The sequence below is a fragment of the Hyla sarda genome, chromosome 6, assembly GCF_029499605.1.
Source record: "Hyla sarda isolate aHylSar1 chromosome 6, aHylSar1.hap1, whole genome shotgun sequence".
In the NCBI taxonomy this organism is placed as follows: Eukaryota; Metazoa; Chordata; class Amphibia; order Anura; family Hylidae; genus Hyla; species Hyla sarda.
In genome coordinates, this window is record NC_079194.1 from 85081774 (window position 1) to 85105448 (window position 23675).

Here is a 23675-nt window from a genome sequence, read left to right on the forward strand (position 1 = left end):
TGTAAATCCGCTCATCTGAACGTATCCTTAGAGTCCCATTAACCCTGCCCAAGCCTAGTTATTGACAGCCTTCTGTGTATAAACACTGATGCAGGGAAAACTGTCAATCAATGAGCCTAGGGACGGTAAGCAGAACTCTAAGGGCCCCTGCACATTATGAAAGTCCCATAGACTAATGTGTATTTCAAAGCAGAGGAAACATAACCAAGAGAATAATTGAAAGTGGAATTAATGCGGATCCGGATTTCTTGGATATATTGTCTCTAGTGCAGTGGTCTCCAAACTGGTGACCTCCAGCTTCTTCCGAACTACTACACCCAGCGTGCCCGGACAGCCAACAGTCATGTGTGAATAGCATCATAGAAAGTTGCAGCATGTTCATTTTCTCTCTGTATGTTTAATCCCAAATTTGAGTTTTTATTTATTTATTTATCTATCTATCTATTTATTTGTATTTTAAATCTGCTTTTTTTTTTGTCAATTGCCAATAATAAAGGTAAAAAACAAGACTGTTCGCATTCTTTATCATACAGCATCAACACACAACAAAGACTGCAACATGGGACACTTAAGGACATGAAATCCCAGCGTTACAAGTCCAAGACAATAACCGGGCCTTACGTCTAATCCTACAATGTGCCACGTAATCTGAAGACAAAAGGAGCAGACATTGCCCTAAAAGTGATTTACATACAGCCCGGGCACAGCCTGACAAGTAATCCACACAACAACAATGGGGTCATTCTCTCTGGGGAAGTGTGGCAGTAAATATACCCGACAGATGCCAGCTTATTACACCCAGCGCTAATGAGGGAGCATTCACGCACACAGAGATGATGGATGGGCATGGCTGAGCCGCATAGGGCACAACAGGACAATAATTCTATTGTAGTCGAAATGATACGCAGCCGAATATTCAGCAGGGACCTATACCACATTTAGGTGGCCAGAAGTGCTCACAAAGACACAATTGTCTAGGAAGAAGGAGTTTAGAAATAAAAGTTAAAAAAATAAAAAATAAAAACAGCGCCACCCTTCTCCATAGGCTCTGTCTGGTACTGCAGCCCCATTCACTTGAGAGAGAAAAAATGTAACACACATGGAAAAATACTGACTAGGAGCCATGGTAGTCAACAGATACCATTGATTTATATGGTCTTGGACCTCATATGCCTAGTGCCAGTACAGTGATCTCTCAACTTACAATGGCCTCAACATACAATAGTTTCAACATACAATGGTCTGTTCTGGACCATTGTAACTTGAAACCAGACTCAACATACAATGCTACAGACAGTCCAGATCTGTGAAACTTGTCAATGGCCGGAAGAACTGACCAATCAGAATCAGAATGGGCAATTTACTGGTAAAACACCTGTATTACTGAAGTGCATGCACTGACTGATGTCTGGTAGCGCCCCCTACAGTACAGAGAGGTATTACATGTTCTGAACACTTTACCTGTACCAGGGTTAACTGCACCTTTGGATACCAGGTGAGGGCGGCTCCATGTTACTTTTTTAGGACATTGCATGTACTGTACAGGACCCTGAAGAAGCTCCTGTCCTCTACATAGACCAGTGTTTCCCAAGCAGGGTGCCCCCAGCTGTTGCAAAACTACAACTCCCAGCATGCCCAGACAGCCAAAGGCTGTCCGGGCATGCTGGGAGTTGTAGTTTTGCAAAAGCTGGAGGCTCCCTGCTTGGAAAACACTGGCATAGACAGTGATTTACAGCTCCCAGCAGATCTTTCTTACTTTTATATGGAAAGATTTGCTTTATCTGTATTAGTTATCTACTTATTTTTCTTTAATTCTCACTTTTTCCTATTTTTGGATGACATTTTGGGGCTTTAGAACCAATTACCAGATTTCCATAGAGTTATGGTCTCAACATACAATGGTTTCAACATACAATGGTCATCCTGGAACCAATTAATATTGTAACTTGAGGGAAAACTGTAATACTACCTAATAGGGATGTAAGAAAAAATCGATTTGCGCGATTATCGCGATTTTTTCATTTGGCGATACTGAATCGATTCAAAATATTTTTGAATCGATTCTTTTAGGGATGTGGAGTTTGTATCACCTGACGCCCAGAACAGCATGTCCCGGGCTTCAGGAGATACAAGTTCCACATTTGTGGAGCCGGGCAGGCCGGATCTGACGCGGCAGCGCTCTGGGTGTATGGAGCGGGCTCTGACTCGTGCCCGCTCCGTACTCTGCGACCCCTGGCTGATTTCAGTAGCCGGGGGCCGCTGATGCATCACCGCCGCTAGTATCTAGCATGCGGTGCTCTGCATTGTGTATGGAACGGGCTCCGGATTTGTGCCCGCTCCATACTCTGCAGCCCCCGGCTGTTCTCAGTAGCCGGGGGCCGCCGCTAATAGCCAGCATGCGGCGATCACCGCGGCTGGCTATTAAAGGAGTAGTCCGGCACGCACTTTTCTCGTTTTATCCCGTCCGGGCTGCAAAATAAAAGAAAACACACTTTCTCTTACCTGCCAACAAGCCCCTGGTGATCCAGTACACTCCGGTACTGGTGTTCGGTCCCCGGGCTGTATTCTTCTTACTTCCTGTTAGCCCGGCACGTCACACGAAGCTTCAGCCTATCACCGGCCGCAGCGATGTCCCGCCCGGCCAGTGATAGGCTGAAGCTCCGTGTGACGTGCCGGGCAAACAGGAAGTAAGAAGAGTACAGCCCGGGGACCGAACACCTGTACCGGAGCTACGGGGGCTCGTTGGCAGGTAAGAGAAAGTGTGTTTTCTTTTATTTTGCAGCCCGGACGGGATAACATGAGAAAAGTGCACGTTGGACTACTAGATCGCCGCTGTCAAAGCTGACAGCGGCGTCTATTGGGATCTATGAATGCTCCCTGGTGGGCGATGTATCGGGATATATCGTGATGTATCGTCACCTAGACGGTATCGCGATATATCGGGATATATCGAATCGCCACACTGGTATCGCGATTCGAATCGTATCACCAAATTCTTGGCGATTCACACCCCTACTACCTAATATGTTTGACAGTGAGAAACACTGATCTAAAGCATTTATAATGTAAACTGTAACATTTCCCAATCATGTTAGTGATAGAAGAGATGGGTAGAAAAATGGGATCCACACCAGGCATTTCTCCTGGTTAAACTTAAACTTTTTATATCTTATATATTTTGTAATTGACAATATAGTTATGTCTGTTATGTCTAATATCTGTTACAATATGTGATGTCTGTTACCACTGTGTAACATAGATTGTACTCTATATTGCAAGCTACTGCCTTTGCATATGCTACATGTTATATGTCCTTTGGACTCCTTCGGCCAGCAGAAAACCGTTGGCTCCAACTGGCTCCAGAAAGTTAAACAGATTTGTAAATTACTTCTATTAAAAAATCTTAATCCTTTCAGTACTTATGAGCTTCTGAAGTTAAGGTTGTTCTTTTCTGTCTAAGTGCTCTCTGATGACACGTGTCTTGGGAAACGCCCAGTTTAGAAGCAAATCCCCATAGCAAACCTCTTCTAAACTGGGCGTTTCCCGAGACAGGTGTCATCAGAGAGCACTTAGACAGAAAAGAACAACCTTAACTTCAGAAGCTCATAAGTACTGAAAGAATTAAGATTTTTTTAATAGAAGTAATTTACAAATCTGTTTGACTTTCTGGAGCCAGTTGATATATAAAAAAAAGTTTTTTCCTGGAATACCCCTTTAACAGTCATGTTGGTGGGACAGGTAGTGTCAATTGTTGCCTATTTCCATTGGGGATGCTGTATAGCATATTTAAAGATTCGCTAAAAACAACTCAGGCTGCAATCAAAATAAAGTCCAAAAAAATGAAAAAATTAAATTAAATTACAATCAGAAAATGATTAAACTGATTAGGAAAAAAAAACGTATTTTCTGTATCTGGGTCTAATCAGTAAAAAAATCTAGGCAAAACATTCAGTTTAAGTTTGTAAGATTACTTTTCATGGAGTCCTCTCTATTAGTTTTACGTGGAGCTTCTTCTCTAAGACATGTGGCGAATGGTGCGTATTTTGAGGCCTGTCTAATGCATGGGGTAGAGGGCTGCGGGCCTGCCCCTGTCTGGATTCGTCATATACATGGCACACCTTTGTGAATATTGGAATGAGTTCAGCTTGGCTGGAAACTATCCAATCAATTTGCTCATTGTAACAAGTTTCTAAAAGGAAACAACAAAGGAAACATTCACATGTTATCGATCACCCAGTATAGGGGCGGCAAGGCTAAAGTATATAAGGGACATCAGAAGTACATTAATTATGGAGTGTGCATATCTATCTATATATATATATATATATATATATATATATATATATATATATATATACATATATACACACACACACACACACACACACACACACACACACACACACACACTGTATATTCTCGAGTATAAGCCGACCCGAATATAAGCAGAGGCCCCTAATTTCACCTCAAAAACCCAGGAAAAGTTATTGACTCGACTAGAAGCCTAGGGTGGGAAATACATCATCCCCCCCCCCCCCCCCCCCTGTCATCATCCAGACCCCCGTCATCATCCCCGCCTGTCAATCCCTTCATCAGTGGTCTTCAACCTGCGGACCTCCAGATGTTGCAAAACTGCAACTCCCAGCATGCCTGGACAGCCATCGGCTGTCCGGGCATGCTGGGAGTTGTAGTTTTGAAACCTCTGGAGGTCCGCAGGTTGAAGACCACTGCGGCCTTCATCATCATCCAGACCCCCGTCATCATCCCCGCCTGTCAATCCCTTCATCAGTGATCTTCAACCTGCGGACCTCCAGATGTTGCAAAACTACAACTCCCAGCATGCCCACCATGAACGTCCCTGTGCGTCATCGTCAAGGCAACATCACTAGTTCGGGGCAGGCCCGGAGCGCGGAGAAGAGGGGCCCCCCCCCCGGTGAAAATGGACAGCCCGGAACGACTATCCCTCCCCACCGGACGGTCACTGCAGCATAGATGGCCCGGACCAGCTCACCCTTCCTTCCCACCGAGGGGAGGTGAGTAGAAAACTAAAGGGGGGGGGGGGGTCTGGATGATGACGAAGGCCGCAGTGGTCTTCAACCTGCGGATCTCCAGAGTTTTCAAAACTACAACTCCCAGCATGCCCGGACAGCCAATGGCTGTCCGAGCATGCTGGGAGTTGTAGTTTTGCAACTTCTGGAGGTCCGCAGGTTGAAGACCACTGAAAAGGGATTGACAGGCGGAGAGTTCACTCGAGTATAAGCCGGCGGGGGTGTTTTCAGCACGAAAAATCGTGCTGAAAAACTTTGCTTATACTCCAGTATTTACGGTGTATATAAATATATATATATATATATATATATATATATATATATATATATAGAACCAGAAGCCCCATTTTACCTTTAGCTGAAAGTCAATGTCAATCTCTAGAGGATCGCTCCGGCTTTGTCGCTTCAGTCACTGTCATTGTGTAATTACTTTTCAGTCAATATCCCTGTAACCATTGACCAGACGTCCGCTGCGCCAGCACAACAATGGTCAATCACATCTGTCTCATTATACCAGCAGCCCTGAATTATGGCTGCACATTTCTAAGCAATACAGATCTCTAGCCCCAAAACAGTACAATACAGGATTTCTCACTTACAAGGGTCTTTTGTATCATAAGATACGCCACATTAGAATTATGGAAACCATCTGATCAGATTATGATCAGTCTAGTAGAATATTTCTATAGATCAGTAAATAAGGCTCAACGTACATAGTCTAGTTTTGTGGCTAGACTACTATATGCTTTGATTTTCAACATCTGGAGGGCCAAAGTTTGGAGACCACTCATATAGACGATGCACATAGCAGTAAGGTTGGAAAAACTTATGAAAAAAAACAAAATTGGTCAACAAGGTTGCTGAATGGATCAATGGATCAAGGACAACTGTAGTTTCAAGGATCAACATTTCGCCCCAAGAGAGGCATCATTGGATGAAATCAGGAAAAAAAAACATGGCTGCTTTCTTCCAGAAACAGCACCATACCTGCCTAATGGTTAGGCCTGGTATCGCAGCTCACAAAAGTGAATGGGGACGAGCAGCAGTACCACATACAACCTGTGGACTGATGTGGCACTGTTTTTGGAAAAAAAATAGACAAGTTTTCTAATCAAAATTGAGGACTCATTATACTTTATGGAGCAAGTCGGTGGTTAGCATTGTCACCTTAGATGGTCAGATTTGGCGGGTTTGGCCAAATCATGTGGATGTGTTCTTGATATGTGTAATCTGGGGTATTAGTTGAGTTCCGGGCCTTAGAGTCTTTGTGCAGCAGGTGCCGGCAGAATCGGCGCAAATGTCCTGGTGGACATTAAAGGGGTATTCCAGGCAAAACCTTTTTTTATATATATATCAACTGGCTCCGGAAAGTTAAACAGATTTGTAAATTACTTCTATTAAAAAATCTTAATCCTTCCAATAGTTATTAGCTTCTGAAGTTTTCTGTCTAACTGCTCAATGATTATGTCCCGTCCCGGGATCTGTGCATGATGGGAGAATATCCCCATAGGAACTGCACAGCTGCCGGGACGTGAGTCATCAGAGAGCAGTTAGACAGAAAACAACAACTCAACTTCAGAAGCTAATAACTATTGGAAGGATTAAGATTTTTTTAATAGAAGTAATTTACAAATCTGTTTAACTTTCCGGAGCCAGTTGATATATAAAAAGTTTTGGCCTGGAATACCCCTTTAAGTGCAGTCCACATTCAAAGCAATGTATTTCCAGAAGAAATTCACCCAAAAGAATCAACATGATCGTTCTTTCGGAAAAGTCAGAAGTCTGCAGTGTGCACAGAGCAGCAGAATCTCATTGAAAACAAAGGGAGGCTGCTGCAAGAGGAATAACATTAGGAATCATTCCAAACGGAATTCCATAGTGTGCATGGGTCATAAGGACCCATTTACACTACCGAGTCTCCGCCTAGAAAAATTCAGGTGGACATTCCATGGACAGCATAAGACGGCAGAACAAGCCGACGCTAGGAACGCTCTGAAATGCCCCCTCTACATAGACAATAATGCATAACAGAAAGGATTCCGCCGAAAGAATAAACAATCATTCTTTCGTCAAAGTTTGGGAATGTGAATTTCTACGGACGGAAGGACATTGTGTGAAAGCTGCAGCAGAATCCCATTAAAAATATTAGGAGGCTGCTGCACCATAATATCCAAAACAGAATTCAGTTAGTAAAATACGTAGCGTGAATAGGCCCTAAAGATTTTCTTTTTCATGGATTTTAGACTTGAATATTTTGGTCTATTTTTGCCTTTTTCGTTGCTTCTCGCCTATAAGACTTCTTTGTATAAGTCGGTGTTGAAAAAAACTAGGTGCCACTTTCATAGATTTTAAAAGCCAACTATTAGCCTTGACGAAAGGGAGAGACGTGAAAACAGCTGGAGGAAAGTTTCAGCCCGAGAAATGTCGACATGAATGATCTGCGCAACGTGAATATGAATATGATGAAAAAATGGCTCTTTTTCGGTCTTGATGATGTCGCCAACTAGTGGGCACATTGCAGAAATCACCTGGGCCCGCTTGGTTGTATCAGAATGGCCAGTGACCAGGCTACAGTCATGTTACTTGAGCAGAGAACTAGTTACAGTGCACACAAATCCTCCCCCCCCCCCCCCCCATCAGGAATGCCACCTGTTGCCCATCCATGCTCTCAGCTTAGCAAGGGCACATGTGATTGGAAGCAGTTGCTCAGACAGACGGGCAACTAAGAATCAGAAAATCCTAGAGGTACCACATGCCAACAGAGCAAGGCTTTAATCCAGCATATCAAAACCGGGGTGCCTCCAGCTGTTGCAAAACTACAACCCCCAGCATGCCCGGACAGCCTTTGGCTGTCCGGGCATGCTGGGAGTTGTAGTTTTGCAACAGCTGGAGGCGCCCTGGTTTGGAAACAGTCTTAATGGAGGGATGGAAAAAAAAATTCCCCACCTCTAGGTGGGGTTAAAAGCAGGGGGTCAAGTCCTGGTAAAAAAAAAAGTGAAGGAACTCCCCCATAATTTCCACTCAAGGGCTGGTCCTGCCAATAGGAATGGTGTTCCTGTTGAGGCAAAAGTGCAGGAACTCAGTTCCCGCACGTTCCTGCAGAAATTGACCCCTGGTTAAAAGTAACACAAATATATACCAAATGCTGCTGATTCATCCACAACGTAAAAATAATTGCAAAGCGTAGAAAAAGCCAAAAACAACCCAGCGACTACGGCGATAGTAAAAAGCAAATGGAAAGCACAGACGCCAACAATAATGCGAACCATGTGCGCTGCTCGGCATGGACACCAAAACAATGCCGCGCTCACAAATAACAAAAGTAGACAATATTGATTATGACAGTGACTGCAGAAGGGATACGGCTATGAAATGCATCACCTAACATTGCCCCATGTGACAACATATACTTGCCAAAAAATGTTTTTATGGCAAACCTAAATGACGCAAAAGACTGGGGCTGAGACGCCGACCGGGTGATTTATATGCACTCCCATATCTGGTGTGTGTGAGGCACTTTTTATAATGCCGCCTCCCTGTTCGCAGGGAGAAGAACGCTGTCCCGATGACTCAATGAAATTATTTTAGACTGAAGTTTTCAACTTTAGACCATGACCTCATCCTCAGGATCTCAGCAACTGCAGTCACCAAATTCCGGTTAGGAGGTGGAAATAAAGCTGAGGTACATGCGGAGGCCTAACATCTAGCAGCTCCTGGAGCCTAAGGCAAAATGTGCCTCTACCAGGTGCCCTAATGCGTTCTTATGCAATTACAAGGGTAGACATTTTTTTTATAAAAAGCTAAAAAAAAAAAAAAAAAAAAACACTACACATTTCTCACTTTGATACAGTGGTCCCTCAAGTTACAATATTGGTTCCAGGATGACCATTGTATGTTGAAACCATAACTCTATGGAAACCGGGTAATTGGTTCTGAAGCCCCAAAATGTCATCCAAAAATTGAAAAAATTGAGGATTAAGGGGGAGATTTATCAAAACCTGTCCAGAGGAAAAGTTGCTGAGTTGCCCATAGCAACCAATCAGATCGCTTCTTTCATTTTTAACAAGGCCTCTGCAAAATGAAAGAAGCGATCTGATTGGTTGCTATGGGCAACTCAGCAACTTTACCTCTGGACAGGTTTTGCTAAATCTTCCCCTAAGTCCTTAAATATAAAAGTAAGAAAGATCTTCTGGAAGCCATAAATCACTGTCTATGTAGAGGACAGGAGCTTCTTCAGGGACCTGTACAGTACATACAGTGGGGGAGATTTCTCAAGACCGGTCCAGAGGAAAAGTGGCTGAGTTGCCCATAGCAACCAATCCGATCGCTTCTTTCATTTTTGAAAAGCTCTGTGAAAAATGAAAGAAGTGATCTGATTGGTTGCTATGGGCAACTGGACAACTTTTCCTCTGCACAGGTTTGGATAAATCTCCCCCAGTGTCTCAGAAAAACTTCTGGGACCCCACAAGTTCCAGAATTGGGCCCAGAGTCTCCCCGCTGCATGGAGCATGGGGTCGGCACGCACTCGGCACTATACTTCAGTATCTCTGGTGCTCCTATAGAGAATGCATAGAGCATGTGCCAACCCTGCGCACTATTGCAGTGGGGAAATACAAGGCCCTGTTTTGTTCAGTAGTCGGGCCCCTTGCAATCAGACCCTTACCCTCTATCCTGATGAAGGGGAATATGTTTTAAAATGCTGGAGTCCCCCTTTAGGGTCTATTCACATGTACAGTATTCTGCGCAGATTTGATGCGCAGGATTTAAAGTCATTCAGTTTACATTGAAATCTGCAGCAGAAAATCCTGCGCATCAAATCTGCGCAGAATACTGTATGTGTGAATAGACCCTTAAGGTGTATGAGGGCCTTCCAACTCTTTCCCGACAGATTATGTTAGGGGAGAGGAAGCTCAGGCATGTTGGATTTCAATCACACACAAAAAGGAGAGGCAAGCCACCGCCAGACACCTCTAGTGTAGACTTCTCTCTCCTGGGACAAAGTCATCCAGTATGTTGAAATTTAACTGAGGGTTTCTATCCACATCAGAGTCTTCTGGTCCCAAGGAAATTGGTGGGCAGCCAACTTTTCACAACAGTGTATGGGGACCTAAGTCAGGAGGCCACTATACACACTAATGGACAGCCAGTCTTGGCAAAATCATCAAGTTCGTCCAACAATACTTTAATGTGTATGGCCAGCTTTAAGCCTAGCTATATATAAAGTATCTGAGCCCATATGCTGGACATGGACCATAAGCGTATGACTATCCAAACATCAATATTAAAAATCTAAAGCACTATTTTCCAACCAGGGTGCCTCCAGCTGTTGCAAAACTACAACTCCAAGCATGGAGTTGTATTTTTGCAACAGTTGGAGGCACCCTGGTTGGGAAATAGTGCTTTTGATTTTTTATATTGATGTTTGGATAGTCATACGCATGCTGGGATTTGCAGTGTTGCAACAGCTGGAGGCACCCTGGTTGTGAAACGCTGATCTAAAGTATTTGTAATGCAAACTGTGGTGATCTTCTTTACCCTCCTCCACAGCCGCACATGTTCCAGGCCTCGGAGGCCCTGACATCATATAACAAGGGTTAGTCAGTCAGTCAGGCTATTCACACAGTGATGTGACAACTCAGTTTTTCCAGCACCGTTTCTCATCCACGAGCAGGAAAGAGCTGTTGTCCTTGCCTTATGACCTCGAACCATTGCCCGCGGAACATGGAAACAGCAGAGTAATGATGTAAGAAGGCAGAAATCTTCTAGGAAAAGTGCATTATACGTGTGTTCTCCCAGTTAAATATGAGACGATTTTGTAAGATGTGGCTCAGATGATAGGCCTGGGGTCATAGGTCTCCTAAGGGTAAGTTCACATCTGTACCATACACATGTTTGTGGTATACCATGACAAGACCAACTTGGCTAAATATTGCATACATTCTTATAGTATAGTTTTTTGTGGTAAACATGAGCATACAATTGCATACGTTTTAGAAACTGTAAAACCAGCAGCGAAATGTATTTTTTCTCTTTTTAACGTTTACACACTAAGGGCTGGTTCACAACTATACCAGAGCAGTACCCCAGGAGATACATTTAAACGGTACCTAAATGTATGCATAGGGGGAGATTAATCAAAACCTGTCCAGAGAAGATGTTGCCCATAGCAACCAATCAGATTGCTTCTTTCATTTTTCAGAGGCCTTGTTAAAAATTAGAGAGTCAATCTGGTCGCTATGGGCAACTTTTCATCTGGACAGGTTTGATAAATCTCCCACATAGACTTCCATTATGTCAAAGTTGCCAAAAGTCTTGGACCCATTTTTGTCAGCTTGGACCCATTTTTTACCCTGTATATTTGTGTATTGGAAAAGTTCTGCATGTCCTACTTTTCTGTACCACCATATTAACAAACAAAAAAAAGTTGACCTTTTAAGGGTGCATTCACACCAGGGCGAGAGAATTTAAAAACTGGCCATAGCCGTATCCCCGCCGGACCCACCCCAAACCCTGTTCACTTCAATGAGCTGGACGGAGAGATCAAGTGACTCCTGTCGGCTCATTTTTGAAACATATAAGTTTGGTTGCCAGACTTAAAGAGTACCTGTCATCAAACCATATTTCCTAAACCAACTCAGATTATATTTCCTAACTACTCCTAACACCCCTCCTGCCCTTAAAAAATATTTTCTGAGCTTTAAAAATCTCTGTATCATACCTTTCCCCTTGCTCACATCGTGTGAGCTCCTGGCAGGAGAAACTGGGCATTCCCAAGCAGGCGCAACGTCACTGAAGCCTGTGAGAGCTGTGCCCCTCCATGCCCCGCACACACTTCCTGAGTTTGGTCTCCTACCAGGCCGGGAGGAGACCAAACTGTTTGACTTGTGGCAGGGAAAGGAACAGAGCCACCTAGTGTCCGTTTTTTCAATTACATTTAAAACATATAAACATTGAGAATTTTAAAGGAGATCCGTAGTACACATTTTTTATAATCCTCTGTTCCTGGGCTGCATAAAGTAAAAAAACAAACTTTAACTCACCTTCCGACGTTCCTCCTTTGTGCCGTAATCGGTGTCTCGGTCCTCTGGTACGGCCGGCTTCTTACTGCGGATGGTGACTCATACTGTGCTCAGCGTGTCGCCGGCCGCAGCGATGTCCCGCCTCAGCCAGTGATAGGCTGAGTGCAGCGTCATGTAAGGAGACTGGGCCACACCTTCTCCCTGCTGCCCGGGCTCCTTACATGACAGTGCACTCAGCCTACCACTGGCCGAGGCGGGGCATCGCTGCTGCCGGCGATATGCTGAGTGCAGTATGAGTCACATTCCCCAGGAAACAGGAAGAAGCCCATCACAGGAGGACCGAGACCCCAATAACGTCGCAACAGAGAAACGTTGGAAGGCGAGTTAAAGTTTTGTTACTTTTTGCAGACCGGGCACAGGGGATTATAAAAAATGTACGCTACAGATCTCCTTTAACATCAAGTAAATAGAAAAGTGTCTTATAAGTACATAAGGAACAATATACTCTGTTCAAAAAAATAAAGGGAACACTTAAACAACACAATGTAACTCCAAGTCAATCACACTTCTGTGAAATCACACTGTCTACTCAGGAAGCAACACTGATTGACAATCAATTTCACATGCTGTTGTGCAAATGGAACAGACAACAGGTGGAAATTATAGGCAATTAGCATTAAAAAACACCAATAAAAGAGTAGTTCTGCAGGTGGTGACCACAGACCACTTCTCAGTTACTATGCTTCCTGGTTGATGTTTTGGACACTACTGAATGCTGGCGGTGCTTTCACTCTAGTGGTAGCATGAGACGGAATCTACAACCCACACAAGTGGCTCAGGTAGTGCAGCTCATCCAGGATGGCACATCAATGCGAGCTGTGGCAAGAAGGTTTGCTGTGTCTGTCAGCATAGTGTCCAGAGCATGGAGGCGCTACCAGAAGACAGGCCAATACATCGGGAGACGTGGAGGAGACCGTAGGAGGGCAACAACCCAGCAGCAGGACCGCTACCTCCTCCTTTGTGCAAGGAGGAGCAGGAGGAGCACTGCCAGAGCCCTGCAAAATGACCTCCAGCAGGCCACAAATGTGCATGTGTCCACTCAAACGGTCAGAAACAGACTCCATGAGGGTGGTATGAGGGCCCGACGTCCACAGGTGGGGGTTGTGTTTACAGCCCAATACCGTGCAGGATGTTTGGCATTTGCCAGAGAAAACCAAGATTGGCAAATTCGCCACTGGCTCCCTGTACTCTTCACAGATGAAGCCAAGTTCACACTGAGCACGTGACAGATGTGACTGGAGACACCGTGGAGAACGTACTGCTGCCTGCAACATCCTCCAGCATGATCGGTTTGGCAGTGGGTCAGTAATGGTGTGGGGTGGCATTTCTTTGGGGGGCCGCACAGCCCTCCATGTGCTTGCCAGAGGTAGCCTGACTTCCATTAGGTACCGAGATGAGATCCTTAGACCCCTTGTGAGACCATATGCTGGTGCGATTGACCCTGGGTTCCTCCTAATGCAAAACAATGCTAGACCTCATGTGACTGGAGTGTGTCAGAAGTTCCTGCAAGAGGAAGGCATTGATGCTATGGACTGACCCGCCCGTTCCCCAGACCTGAATCCGATTGAGCATGTCTGGGACATCATGTCTCGCTCCATCCACCAACGCCACGTTGCACCACAGACTGTCCAGGAGTTGGCGGATGCTTTAGTCCAGGTCAGGGAGGACATCCCTCAGGAGACTATCCGCCACCTCATCAGGAGCATGCCCAGGTGTTGTAGGGAGGTCATACGGGCACGTGGAGGCCACACACACTACTGGGCCTCATTTTGATTTGTTTTAAGGACATTACATCAAAGTTGGATCAGCCTGTAGTGTGGTTTTCCACTTTGATTTTGAGTGTGACTCCATATCCAGACCTCCATGGGTTGATAAATTTGATTTCCATTGATAATTTTTGTGTGATTTTGTTGTCAGCACATTCAACTATGTAAAGACGAAATAATTTTATACGATTAGTTTATTCATTCAGATCTAGGATGTTTTATCTTAGCGTATTTTTTTTGAGCAGCGTATTAAAAGTTTTGTTTGGTGACAGGTACTCTTTAAAACCAATCGTGGTATCATGTTGTGATGTGCGACATGATATGTGCAATTGGCAGTGCAGCTAGGAGTGTGTCACAAAACCATGGATATCTGAAGAGGGGGTCACCAACATCAAAAGTTTGAAAAGCTCTGGTCTAAATGTTATATAGTTTGAATACCATGTTAACAACATATTATTTATCATTATAAAAAGACATTTTACTTACTCCCTTTTCTCACAAAACAAATGGCTTCAGAAAAACAAACAAAAACAAAATATATATATATATTTTTTATTTTTTTATTATTTTTTTTCTCTCTCCAAATTATCGTTTTTTTTCAGGCCTTTCCATTTCCAGTATAACCACAAACATATGTGCGTGGTATAGATGTGAACTTACCCTAATATTCTTCTACGGGGAAAAATAAAACATTTGTATACTTTTTTTTGTTGACCAATGAAACAAATTTTTATCATCTAGTTACCATAATACGGATGACATTGCATTGCCCAGTTTATTTATATGGCTATACATTATAGTGAAACCTTTTCCAAAAGAACACCCCCTTACCCAGACCAAATATTGTGTGACAGATTTTTAGTCATGGCGACCATTTTCTTTAAGAAGACCACCCCCATAAAAGGTCACATTCAACCTGTGCCTAGTCTCACAATTTTGGAAGGTCTTCTCAAAAAAGGTTTTTAGTGCATAGAATAGGACATATTTTTAGGAATGATTTATGATCTATTTAAGACTGGCACAAAAAATCTTTTATTCTAAAATAAATCTACAAAAAAAATAAAAAATTGGAAGAAATTCTACGACAGGCAAGCACGATAACAAAGCCGCTACTTTTATCGGTTTACAATTTTGCCTATCTTGAATGGCTGTATCTATATATAACAAAAAACATCCCGATGCCAGCCCGCGTCTATGTGCCCGCCTTACAATCAGCGCGCCGGATAATGAGGGCAATTATCACGGACGGGAATGAAAGGATATTAACTGCATTACAAGGGTTTAATGAATATGCAGCTATCCAGGAGGAAACACAAGACGTCCAATTACCCGAGAAGAGAAAAACGAAAAAATATTTTTTTTAAATGTGAAATTCTGAAAGCAATTTCTATAAATGACATCGAATAGGAAAAAAGAAAGGGAAACATCTGTGGTTGTATTGTATGTTTTAAATGAGAATTTATCGAGCTAAAAAGCATTAGGGAATTGATCTAATTCAACTGGAACCTCGTGTAACCCACAAAGACTGGGAATCGTAGTCTGTGCACATGGCTGGATGTCCATACATGAGGCGGATCAATCTGTGGACACAATGGGCTACCTCCTGCAGAGCGGGCATAGCTAGACGTCTAGTAAAATGTCACATTTCCCAACATTTTTTTAGAATTTCTTCTCAAATCCACCCAGGAGATATAGATTTGGTTATAGGAAAGCATTGACTAAACCAGGGTGTCTCCAGCTGTTGCAAAACTAAAGCTCATGCCCAGACAGCCTTGGAGTTGGAAGTTTGGAGACCTAGCAGCTACATCAGTGTTTCCTAACCAGAGTGCCTCCTGTCCAAGCATGCTGGGAGTTGTAGTTCTGCAACAGATAAAGGATCACAGTTTAGATATCTAGGCACTAGACCAGTGTTTTTCCAACCTGGGTGCCTCCAGCTGTTGAAAAACTACAACTCCCAGCATGCCCGGACAGCCTTTGGCTGTCCGGACATGCTGGGAGTTGTAGTTTTTCAACAGCTAGAGGCACCCAGGTTGGAAAAACACTGGACTAAAAAAGTTCCACATAGAGTCCCTTTGGTTCCATACTGCCATATTGTGTCTCATAAGATGCCATACCCTTCCCTAGTAGTCTGGCAGTGGCTTACTTCCCTCTCCCCATTCAAAGCACATGCATGCTCGTCCGAGAAGAGTGTGCATGCATATAGGGGAAATCAGGAGAAACAGGTGACAGGTGTCAGCTAAACAAGCACTCTAATGTATACGGCCAGCCTTAGCTTGCTGTATAACAAGTGCATTTTTGGGATCAGACGTAACGATATTGATATGTATTTGGCCAAGGCATTCAATTTCAATAACATGGATAGAATTTATGTTAGAAATCTCAAAAGAAAAACTGTGCCCCTTTATTTTGAGTTTAAGCCAGTGTTTCTCAACCAGGGTTCCTCCAGCTGTTGCAAAACTACAAATCCCAGCATGCCTGTCCGGACATGATGGGGGTTGTAGTTTTGCAACAGCTGGAGGCACCCTAGTTGGGAAACACTGGGTTAAGCCATCACTTTCTGTTTGGAGAGGGTCGATCTTCTGAGATCTCCACCATAAAATGATGGCATATCCTATCAATACACCATTCGCATGAGGCAGTGAGTGGTTGGGCATGTGACTAGAGCGACACAGTGAAAATACAATTATGACGACATATATATGTAACTTAATTGGGTAGTGTCCCTTTAGAAAAACGTATGACATTTTGTAGAGACATGTCAAAAGTTTTGATCGGTCGGGGTCTGGGTGTTCAAAACTAGCAGAGAGAAGAGCAAACTAATCGAGACAAACTTCCAATGTAAGTCTATGGGGTTGTCTAGGCCAGCTGCTCATTTCAACAATTGGTCAGGGTCTGAACACTGAGACCCTGACAAATTAAAACTTTAAAATCAGTAAAAAAAAATAAGTAAGAAAAACTTTGAACAAACTTATTGAGACACTCTTAATAGTAGAGTATCTCATAGGTATGCCCTATGCCCTACTGTTGTTCTCCTTTAATCTTAAAGGGGCACTCCCAAGGAAAACAATTGTTTTAAAATCAACTGGTGCCAGAAAGTTAAACAGATTTGTAAATTACTTCTATTAACAAGTCTTAATCCTTCCAGTACTTATCAGCTGCTGTATGCTTCAGAGGAAGTTCTTTTCTTTTTCAATTTCTTTTCTGTCTGACCACAGTGCTCTCTGCTGACACCTCTGTCCATGTCAGGAACTGTCCAGAGCAGGAGCAAATCCCCATAGCAAACCTATCCTGCTCTGGACAGTTCCTGACATGGACAGAGGTGTCAGCAGAGAGTACTGTGGTCAGACAGAAAGGAAATTCAAAAAGAAAAGAACTTTCTCTGTAGTATACAGCAGCTGATAAGTACTGGAAGGATTCAGTTTTTTTTTAAAGAAGTAATTTACAAATCTGTTTAACTTTCTGTCACCAGTTTATAAAAAATAATATGTTTTCCACCTAGAGTACCCATTTAAGTAGGCAAGTACCTGCAGTCTTAAAAAAGCACTCCATGAATGAGAGAGCGCAGGGAAGGAGCAGTGGAGGATTTGGCAGAGGTTTTAGTTGAGTAAACAATTTTGGTTTGCGTTTCATTTAACCGCACAGTAATTCATGTCAAGCGATATTTGCATTTCCAGTTCATTAAGTATTGCGACCGTTCTATTACTTCTAAGTGCCCTGGTGTTTGCAGAGGGCTGTGCGGCCAATGAAGATCTGTTTACCCAGAATCTGTTTAACACTGACACCGAGCCCTCCAGCAAAATATAGCAAACAGGATTAAATCCAATTACACGGAACATCTACTAAAAACTGGAAAATTATCTTAAATGGGAAATAAATATGAAATTCTACGTGGGATCACATTTTCCCACTTTAGAGAGTTAAACACACAAACTTCTAGAAAGCTAGATTTTTATTTACTTATTTTTCACTAGAAACAATGGTTAGTATTTTAGAAGAATATTACATTAGGACTGATATTAAAGGGGTTATCCAGGAATGAAAAAACAGCATCACACTCGTCCTCAGATTATGCGTGGTATTACAACTTGGCTCTTTTAACTTCAATAAAACAAAGCTGCAAAAATACACAACCTGTACAGAGCTGAGTAATATGTAGGTTAGGGCTGGGCAGTATACCGGTTCATACCGAATACCAAAATTTTTGTGCTGCACGATATGAATTTTCACCCATACCGCAATACCGGTTTGGCCCCATCCCCTCGGGAATGAATGAATCAGCCCAGCGCTGCGCTGTCCCCACATCGGGGAACTAATCCTATGTGACCCGCGAACGCTGTTCTGCCCCCTACGTCGGCCTTACGCTGGGGACAGGAACGTCGGACAGCCGTCAGCCTATCACCAGCCGCAGCAATGTTCCGCCTCGGCCGGTGATAGGCTGAGCCCACTGTCATGTAAGAAGCCGGCTCCTTACATGACAGTGGGCTCAGCCAATCACTGACCGAGGCGGAACATCGCTGCGGCTGGTGATAGGCTGACGGCTGTCCGACGTTCCGTCCCCAGCGTAAGGCCGACGTAGGTGCGTTATAGTTTATTTTGTTTACCTTTTGCAGCCCGGGCATAGGGATACTGCACAGTATAGAGTGTCGGTGCCGGCGGCCGCAACAGAATAGGGCGAGGAGGGCAGCGCATGCGGGTGACATGTGAGTATTTACTCCAATGGGGATGTGGGCTGATAATTAATATGGGGAGGGGGGGCTAGGAAATACCGTTATATACCGTGGAACTGCCAAAAGTAAAAAAAAAAAAACGTGATACACACCTTTGGTCATACCGCCCAGCAGTAATGTAGGTCACTCTTATAAACCCCAGTCATATGGTTGGTAGATAAAAATGTAGGTTCACCATAAACTGAAGCTGGCCATACAGGCCATCTGACATCTGTGTATGGCAGTCTCCCTATTCTCCTTCTACAAATTAGAATTTTACCTGCCTGGCTCTATTGTTCTAAGGAAGTAATCCAATGCCACTGGAAGCAGCGAACCCCCCATCTCTCCCCTGAGCCAAGTGTTCTCCTGTATATGGTGATTATGAAGTATAGCTAGCGGTAGAACCAATATTTGGTCAACAGCCATCTTATTTGTATAGCTATCTTAAAAGGGTACTCCGCCGCTAAACATCTTATCCCCTATCCGAAGGATAAAGGATAAGACCACTGCCGTCAGAACCCAGCTTTCGTTGTGCTGTGCTGTGCGGAGATCACTGGGGTCCCAATGGCGGGACCCCAGCGAACACACATCCAAAGGATAGGGGATAAGATTTCTAGTGGCGGAGTACCCCTTTAAGGGCAGGGTCACACGTGTTGTATTTTGCTTCCTATTTTCTGCAGCTGATTTTGATACCCATTGATTTCAAGGTAGTAAAGCATGCAGCGGGAAATAGGCCGCAAAATACAGCACATATGACCCTACCCTTAAAGGGGTATTCTGGGGAACTCAACTTATCTGCTTTCCACTCACCGACACTGCATCCTGGAGCTGCAGATGCCACGTTATTAACCCACTTCAATACCCGAGGACAAAACTCAGGTACCTTTGTTGCTCCAATAGGAATGAATAGATGAAGTGGTGTCTGCTGCTCCAGCATGTGCAGAGAGCCAGGGCTCCGTTCTAGAAATTGCAGGGGTCCAATCGCCGAGACCCCCACAATTTCCACAGGATAGGGGATCAGACACTTATCCCCTATCCTAGTTGTTTTTCACTGGACAAACGCTTTAATATGTAGGGGTTTTATAGGAATATGTAGGATTCCATGAAATATGCAGCAGAATTAGGGCTCGTTTACACTACAGGCATTCCGACCGCACCAGCTTCCGACTGATTTCTACTACTTCGTTCACAAGTCGGAAAATCCACAGGAAAATGGACATAAACCTCTGATAGATGCTCCTATGCAGGCATACATTGACATACATTGCTTAGGCTACCACTGAAAAACAAAAATATACATCACATGGAATACATTTTTTACTGGATACAGAATAGTAGCCTGTTGCGCCATTTCATGCACCAAAAATAGTAAAAAGGTTTACTATGGTAAAATGGCCCATTACAAGACCTGAAGGACACTGTTTTGGCCTCCAGGGGTGAATCAAGGCATTTAGATATGTTTATTGTATACTAGAGTGGTCTTCAACCTGCAGACCTCCAGATGTTGCAAAACTACAACTCCCAGCATGCCCAGACAGCCAAAGGCTGGAGTTGTAGTTTTGAAACCTCTGGAGGTCCGCAGGTTGAAGACCACTGCAGCCTTCGTCATCATTCAGACACCCCCTTTAGTTTTCTACTCACCTCCCTTCGGTGGGAAGGAAGCGTGAGCTGGTCCGGGCCATCTGTGCTGCAGGGACCGTCCGGTGGGGAGGGTTAGTCATTCCAGGCTGTCCATTTTCACCGGAGGGGCCCTCTTCTCCGCGCTCCGGGCCCAGCCCTGGACTAGTGATGTTTCCTTGACGACGACGCACAGGGACGTTCATGCGCGTCCCTGTGCGTCGTCGTCAAGGCAACTTTACTAGTCCGGGGCCGGGCCCGGAGAAGAGGGCCCCCAGGGTAAAAATGGACAGCCTGGAACGACTAACCCTCCCCATCAGACGGTCCCTGCAGCATAGATGGCCCGGACCAGCTCACCCTTCCTTCCCATCGAGGGGAGGTGAGTAGAAAACCAAAAATAGTAAAAAGGTTTCCTATGGTAAAATGGCCCATTACAAGACCTGAAGGACACTGTTTTGGCCTCCAGGGGTGAATCAAGGCATTTGGATATGTTTATTGTATACTAGAGTAGTCTTCAACCTGCAGACCTCCAGATGTTGCAAAACTACAACTCCCAGCATGCCCGGACAGCCGTTGGCTGTTCGGGCATGCTGGGAGTTGTAGTTTTGCAACATCTGGAGGTCCGCAGGTTGAAGACCACTGGTATACACCATGAGCTCTCCAAGCACATACAGCAATCAGTCAATGCATTATACAGTGAAAGCTGTCCAATGGGTTCACCATCCTGTGGTAATAGCGCGGACCATACCTCTCTCAGCTCCTGTGCCAGGGAATTCAGACGCTCATTCTCAGACAGCGTGTTGGCAACGACATTCTTGGATTGCTTCAGCTCGGTCTGCAGTTCTAAGACCTTTTTCATGTAATATTCTTCCTTGGTTGCAGATTCTTGAATGAGCGTTTCCTCTCTGCTTTCTCCATCCGCCGCCACTTTCTTATGGTTGCTATGTGCTTGTCCAAATGCCTGCAGGAGCAAGATAACACGTGTTACAGAAAGGACAAGCTTCTGAAGGAAGACATGAATAAGAAGCAAAAACATTTCCCGCCTCATCACTAGGTTTTGCTCGGGGCTAATTTTCCGGTTATACTTTTATTCTTTGCTAAAAAACTTTCTATTCATTTATAGAAATAGTTACAGTAAAGGCCAATAAAAGAGCTGTTAAAAGGGGAAGGATTAGCGCTCACTAGCCACATTATTTCAGATAAGCAGAAAAAAAACTTGAGGGACAATAAGTTTCCCATTTAAAAAAAAATTTGCATTATTTTTGCATGTTGAGTGATAAAAAGCAATAAAATAATATTGACTGCTTTAGTTCATACCATACATTTAAAGGGGTACTCCACCCCTCGACATCTTATCCCCTATCCAAAGGATAAGGGATAAGATGTCTGATCGCTGGGGACCCCCACAATATAGCACGCAGCACCCACCTGTTACTGCTCCGGAAGCGCTGGAGGGTCTGGCTCCCGACCATTGAGGGGGCGGGCGGGATGTCACATGGGGCGGAGTCGTGACGTCACGATCTTCTGTCCCCGTGGACGGGAGCCAGACCCTCCAGCGCTTCCGGAGCAGTAACAGGTGGGTGCTGCATGCTATATTGCATGGGTCCCCAGCAGCGGGACCCCTACGATCAGACATCTTATCCCCTATCCTTTGGATAGGGGCTAAGATGTCTAGGGGTGGAGTACACCTTTAAGGCATCAAATAATTGAATTTGGTGCAGCCATTATTCCTGGTAGTCAATGTTTAAGACTTTCTCTCCAAGAGTGTAAACTGAAGATATATGAGGTTTTCCTGACTTATGTTTCAGTTGGATGTGTCCAATGGATGCCCATGTAGAGGCATCTAGCACCCATAGGGTCCCATATTAGGATACATCTGTCTAGAATACCATATACCACAACTATACTATTCTAGCCAGTACAACACAGTAAACCAACATATACTGGCCCAACAAAGGCTTAAAAGACACTCTTATGATTTCTTTAGAGCAGTGTTTCCCAACCAGTATGCAAGACTAAAACAGCTGGAGAACACACTGGTTGGCAAACACTGCTGTAGAGTGAATTGAAGCACATGGATATATCTAATGTCTAAATGCTTAAGGCTTTTGTGGTATATACATTAAGCATACTCTGCCAAGACATTTTGGATTCAATCTTACAAAATGGAAGCCTTCACTATGACCATTGAACAGTTGATTCATGAGACAGGTTGTATACTATGGATACAGGACCAAACATTTAATGTTTCCTTACAAAAAAGGCCCTGCATGCCATCTATAAATCTTACACCTTTATTAGGCAGCACCATCTAAACGAAACACTTTTCAAAACTATCCAAGGTACCTAAAACACATACTAAACTTTTTGCATGTAGGTATGTGCCAATAACTAAACTGGCATGTGCACCGATACAGGATATTTGTGTTATTACTTGTACATATGCAAAAGTCCCTGATACCAGCAGACCATAAAAAATACATAAATAATCCCTCTCACCTTCCCTACGCTCCCACTCTGAGGCCTCTTTATCATTTGCGCTCTTATCTAGAGTGGTGCAGGACCTGTCGAGCAATTACGTAATTTTAGCACACAGCAGGTCCTGCATCACTCCGGCTTGCAGGAGAAGATCCTGCACCACTAACAGAGTGAAGGATATAAAAGCCTCAATGCTGGATCAGAGTCAGATTTTTATAAATAGTTTTTGGACATACCTACCTGACTACCTAACTATTGAGGACTTCTACCTAATAGGATGCTTCCCTAACTACCCCCTGAATGTCTTTAACCTAATTGGGGTAATTCCCTAACTATCTTCTGGAGGTTTCTACCTACTAGGTAGGATTCCCTACCTTCCTATGTGGGGCTTCTAACTAATGGGGCAATTCCCAACCTAATTACTAGGGTTTCTATCAAAAAAGGGAGTGGGGGGGTGGGATTCCCTACCTACCAACTAGGGGCTTCTTCCTAATATGGGAGGGGGGGACTAACTACGGGGGAAATATCTCTCAATTATCAGTGTCAGTGAGGGAATTATGATCGACTTTTGTCTAATGCTTCACAAAGCCAACTCTGCGGTCACATGACATTAAAAAGAGTATCTGTAATTGGTATCAATGAGCTCTTAAAAAAAAATAAGTATTGGTACTTGGTCTTAACAAAAAAACGGTGTCAGAAAATCCCCAGAATTCTGGCACAATTCACCTACAAAATCTCACTAATGAAATGTAAACAATAAAGAGGTTTGTCTTGGAAAAGAGGTGTATCGGTAGGACTGTAGTTTTCTTTGGGCCACAGCCATAACTGTAGCGATGGGCTGAGATGACACAAGTTCTCCTGTTACACTAAAGACATATCCTAGTGGCAACTTCTGCAGCTTTTTCCAATACATTATCCAGTAAGAAATAGACTGGCACATTGTACAAACACAGTCAAGAACACAGACCATAACGTTGCAGT

At 43.9% G+C, this 23675-nt stretch overlaps 1 protein-coding gene across 2 annotated transcripts in view; it reads right to left on the reverse strand.

Moving 5' to 3' along the window:
• The window catches only part of BICD2 (BICD cargo adaptor 2), a 126290-nt gene that overhangs the window by 37279 nt on the left and 65336 nt on the right, over positions 1 to 23675 (reverse strand). For both annotated transcript variants that reach the window (XM_056524351.1, XM_056524350.1), the window contains exon 2: positions 20965 to 21177. In XM_056524351.1, the coding sequence (XP_056380326.1) occupies positions 20965 to 21177 (213 nt within the window). The remainder of the gene's footprint in view (positions 1 to 20964; positions 21178 to 23675) is intronic.